Source organism: Sinocyclocheilus anshuiensis, unplaced genomic scaffold, assembly GCF_001515605.1.
Source record: "Sinocyclocheilus anshuiensis isolate Anshui unplaced genomic scaffold, SAMN03320099.WGS_v1.1 scaffold493, whole genome shotgun sequence".
NCBI lineage: Eukaryota > Metazoa > Chordata > Actinopteri > Cypriniformes > Cyprinidae > Sinocyclocheilus > Sinocyclocheilus anshuiensis.
In genome coordinates, this window is record NW_015537963.1 from 599,621 (window position 1) to 603,952 (window position 4,332).

Below are 4,332 nucleotides of genomic sequence, written 5' to 3' on the forward strand. Positions count from 1 at the left end.
GTTATTTACATTATAATATAAAAATGTAAATATTTATATAATAAACAATTAATAATTATTATTTTTTTATTGTATATTATATATGTTATTTAAAATATATGTAAAAAATTACACTGAATTAAAATTTGTATGTTACATTATTATTATTATTATTATTATTAATATATATACTACATGCATAAAATGTTTATAATGTTATATATAATACCATATATAAAAAACGTTTTAAAATTATTATTATTATTGTTATTAAAGGTTTTTATAGATATTATATATAATATAACAATTTATATATGTGGTATATAATAATAATAATAATAATAATAATAAATGATGGGCCAGATAATTTCATATAATACAATATTCATATAATATTTCATATTATTTCATTGTATTATATCAAATATAAATACAAATGTATTTTAAAGTACATTTTATTTATAATCAATATAAATTTTACCTTGTCCTTCATCTTGGATTAATTATGTCCTATAATTACTTAGCTTTATAATTACTATGATTACTGTTGTAATTCGGTATCATGCGCGTGTCGTGCGACTGTGATGTTTTATTATTATTATTAAGGCAGCTCAGTAGGTTTTGTGTCTTTATAGAGGCAGTGGCTTCATCTGTGTTTGGGTGAGATGAGGGTCATTTCTGAAATTACAGCATCTCTCTGTGTCTCTCCTGTCACCCATCCCGCATTACTGTTTGCTAACAAAATGGCTTTTGTCCCTGTCATGGTATCTGTATCACTGTTTGGTGTCTTCCCTCTCTCTCCCTCTCGCTTTCTTCATCCATCTCTTTTTTTTTTTCTCTTCTGCTCATGTCCACTCTTATCTGGCTCTCTGTGGCTACTACTCTTCTTCTCTCTTTGTCTTCCTTCTCTCTCTCTCTCTCCTCCTCCTCCCCGTTGGCGTGTTGCCTGTCGCGTGTGAACTCCAGGCTAGCGTTGGATGACGCCATTCGCCACAGGCAGCTGAACATCTCCCGTTTTTCATCCAGGGTGGCGGGCGAGAACGACTTCCTCCAGACCGTCATCAACAAGGTCATCGCCGCCAAAGAGGTCAATCACAAAGGTCAAGGTAAAGGTCACTGGGGTGAACACCTTTCATCTCCAGAGCTGCTCGGAGTCATTTTTAGAAGCATTTCAACACTTAATTTTGAAAAAAAAAACCTATTATCATAAACATTAAACATGCAGAAACTCAAAGGTCTTCATGGCAACCCATCAAAATAAAGGTTTGGTTCAACTTGAAGAAATTGTGACAGAAATATATTGCTATTGTACAGTAGAATGCACTTCTCAAAGTAATAATAAAATGACTAAAGCACTGTAAGGAATATTGCATAATTGCCTATTTCATATTGCCTTTTTTGTAACCGTAAACTTCTTCTTTTAATTTTTATTTCCTTAAATTTAAAAAAATATCAGTTAAATTATTAATATTTCATGCCTTCATATAACTGCCAGAGCTGCCAGAAAAAAATAAAACAATAAAAAATAGAAATTTAGGAAAATGAAATGAATAAATCAGATTTTCTAGGACCCTACATTACCAGAAGGTTTCTCTTATGCCGTGTTTTAGCCTACAGTAAAAATTAACCTGCAGGTACAGAATTATATCTGTATAAGTAAATATTCCTGATTCAAAAGAAAGCCGAGATGGTTATTTGGCTGCTGTTAATGATCTGCAGCTTCATTTTGTAGCCTAGTTAAAGTTTGGAAAGTTAAAAATACAGGAAGATAAGACTGATGTGTGGAGATGGAGAGCGACACTGTCCCAGATACGATCAAACTGAGTTCCTGCCAAGAGACTTTCACAATCTAAAGGGGCCTAAATCTTACAAAGGACAAAGTTATTGAGCAAAATTAGTTAAAGTTGAATTGGGTTTAATAAGCATGAGAATTTGTTCATGCTGAAGAGAATGGGAACTGAATATGTGTGGATGCAGTGCTGTCAGATCACATCACAAATATAATCCATCCTTCCTGTGATTCCTAGCATGATACAACCTGGTATCACAAGCAGTTTTTTTAGATAAACGTGCATGAACTTCCAGTATAATCTAAGATCAGTCAGATATGAAGAGGTGCTTCTCATTTATGATCAAGGTTAATCAGGAACAGCAGTGAGGGTAATAGAGGTGGAGCCATTAAGACCAATTAACTTAGGATTTATGATGGAGGCATTCAGGTGACGTGACAAGCATTATGGGTAGAAAGCATTTTTTTTCTTCTGTCTTTTTGAAAATGACCTGTACAGATTCACTGACTGGAAAAGTCTTTATTTATTTATTTATTTATTTATCATAATGTATACTTTATATTTTTTTTATTTAACATTTTTCCTAATATGTTGTTATTATTATTATTATTATTAGGCGAATAATGTGTTATACACACAAAATATTTATTTTTATGCCATTAAAGTGAGCATAACTTAAATTCAGCACAACAAATACTATTACTATAATGGTGTGAACTTTCTTTGTTTGACATTTAGTATTAGTATTATTATCATAGTACAAATTCTATAATATACACTTAATATAAGTATTAATATTAATAATAAAATTTCTTATTAAAATAAGAAATACTTAAATTCAGCACAACAAATACTATCATGATGTATACATGATGTAATTTTCTTTTAAATGTATTTTTATTCTTATTTCAATAATAAATAGGATTTATTATTCATTATGATAATGAGAACTTGGAGATAAAACAACTAATTAATATATAATATATAAATAAAAAAAACTAAATAATTTATTTTTGTTTTCTTCTATGGATTTGAGGTGAAATATGGCTTGGAAATTTTTCTTGAGCGTTTTGTTAGTTCATCTACAGAGTCGTTTTTCATCATTTATTTTGAACAGCTCAGGTTATTTGCTCAGATTGCTCAATTTAATCTTTAATGTTTTAGTATAAAATATTCACAGCACAATTCATCCCTACTCTTTAAATAACACAGTCGCTCTGCTTCCTGCGGGTATTTTCTCAGCAATTAAATTAATCCGGTGTTCTTAATTATTTTTTGTAGATCACTAATAATGAGGTATTAAAATGAGTTAAGATCCCGTGAGCTGTAAAGCACAAATAGGAAGTGTGTGTGTGTGTTTAACTGCAGTCTGTTCCTCCGGTCCTCAGGTTTGTGGGTTACTCTGAAGTTGCTTCCAGGTGATATTCATCAGATCCGTAAAGATTTCCCTCACCTGGTGGACCGTTCCACCGCCGTCGCTCGCAAAATGGGCTTCCCAGAAATCATCATGCCAGGTATCCATCATCAAACTGAATGTATTTCCAATAAAACATAATTTTATTGCTCCTCTTTGAACTACAGTTAACATAGAACAGTGACAATGAAAAGCTCACCCAGACCGTTCATGAAAACTACGCTGCAGTAATGAGGAACTTGTCATAATGGACATTATCACATGACTATCCACATTTACATATCAACAAAAAACCTCTCAGAGTTTTGCAAACAGTTTCATGCATGCATTCATGCTGTTGCTGATATTCATTTCACATGCAAAAATTAAACAATCAATTTACATTTGGAAAACTTAAAGGTACAGCAGCTATTTAATTCCAAGTGTGACTTGAGTATAAACAACACTGACATGCTGATTATGACCAGTGGATGTGCAAGCAACACTTTTTCAGCTACTTTTGTGCATTTTCTTAATAAAAGGTCTGTATTTTAAGCTGGCTATATTTAGCTGTAGATCACACATCGATCGTGTTAATAAGCGACACTGAGACTTTGTGTGTGTTTTTGTAGGTGATGTTCGGAATGACATTTACGTGACACTGGTTCAGGGGGATTTTGATAAAGGCAGTAAGACGACGCCTAAAAACGTGGAGGTCACCATGTCTGTACATGATGAAGATGGAAAGAAACTGGAGGTAATCCACAGTCAGTGTGTGTGATGCACATTATAATAAATAATCCAGATTCAGTTAAAGCAGTAGATGACTAAGCATGTTAAAATGTATTTCTATATGTTGCAAGTTTTTTTTTTTTATTACGTGTATGTATGGCTATTATATTGGTAATATTAGGGATGTTAGAGTTTTTATTTATTTATTTATTTCTCGTCATCCATTTTCTAAGGACCTAAGATGCAAATGAGCTTATGCTATGCTCTCTATGTATAATGCATATTTTTCAGCTTTTTTGGCCGGAATCAGTTTTCTTTTTTTGTACTGTCGCTATGTAAATAAACCAATAATATATATATATCAAATAGGCTGCAATTTAATTAAGTAAATGTCATGCAGCACATTTAATTATTATGATTATAAACTCATACAACATA

The 4,332-nt window shown here is 31.7% G+C and overlaps 1 protein-coding gene across 2 annotated transcripts in view; it reads left to right on the plus strand.

The window, feature by feature from the left end:
* The window catches only part of LOC107667825 (dedicator of cytokinesis protein 1), a 288,581-nt gene that overhangs the window by 59,585 nt on the left and 224,664 nt on the right, over positions 1-4,332 (plus strand). The window contains exons 12-14 of one of the 2 annotated variants that reach the window (XM_016459540.1): positions 946-1,085; positions 3,158-3,283; positions 3,795-3,919. In XM_016459540.1, coding sequence (XP_016315026.1) covers positions 946-1,085; positions 3,158-3,283; positions 3,795-3,919 — 391 coding nt within the window. The remainder of the gene's footprint in view (positions 1-945; positions 1,086-3,157; positions 3,284-3,794; positions 3,920-4,332) is intronic. The other variant, XM_016459550.1, reaches the window with a different exon arrangement.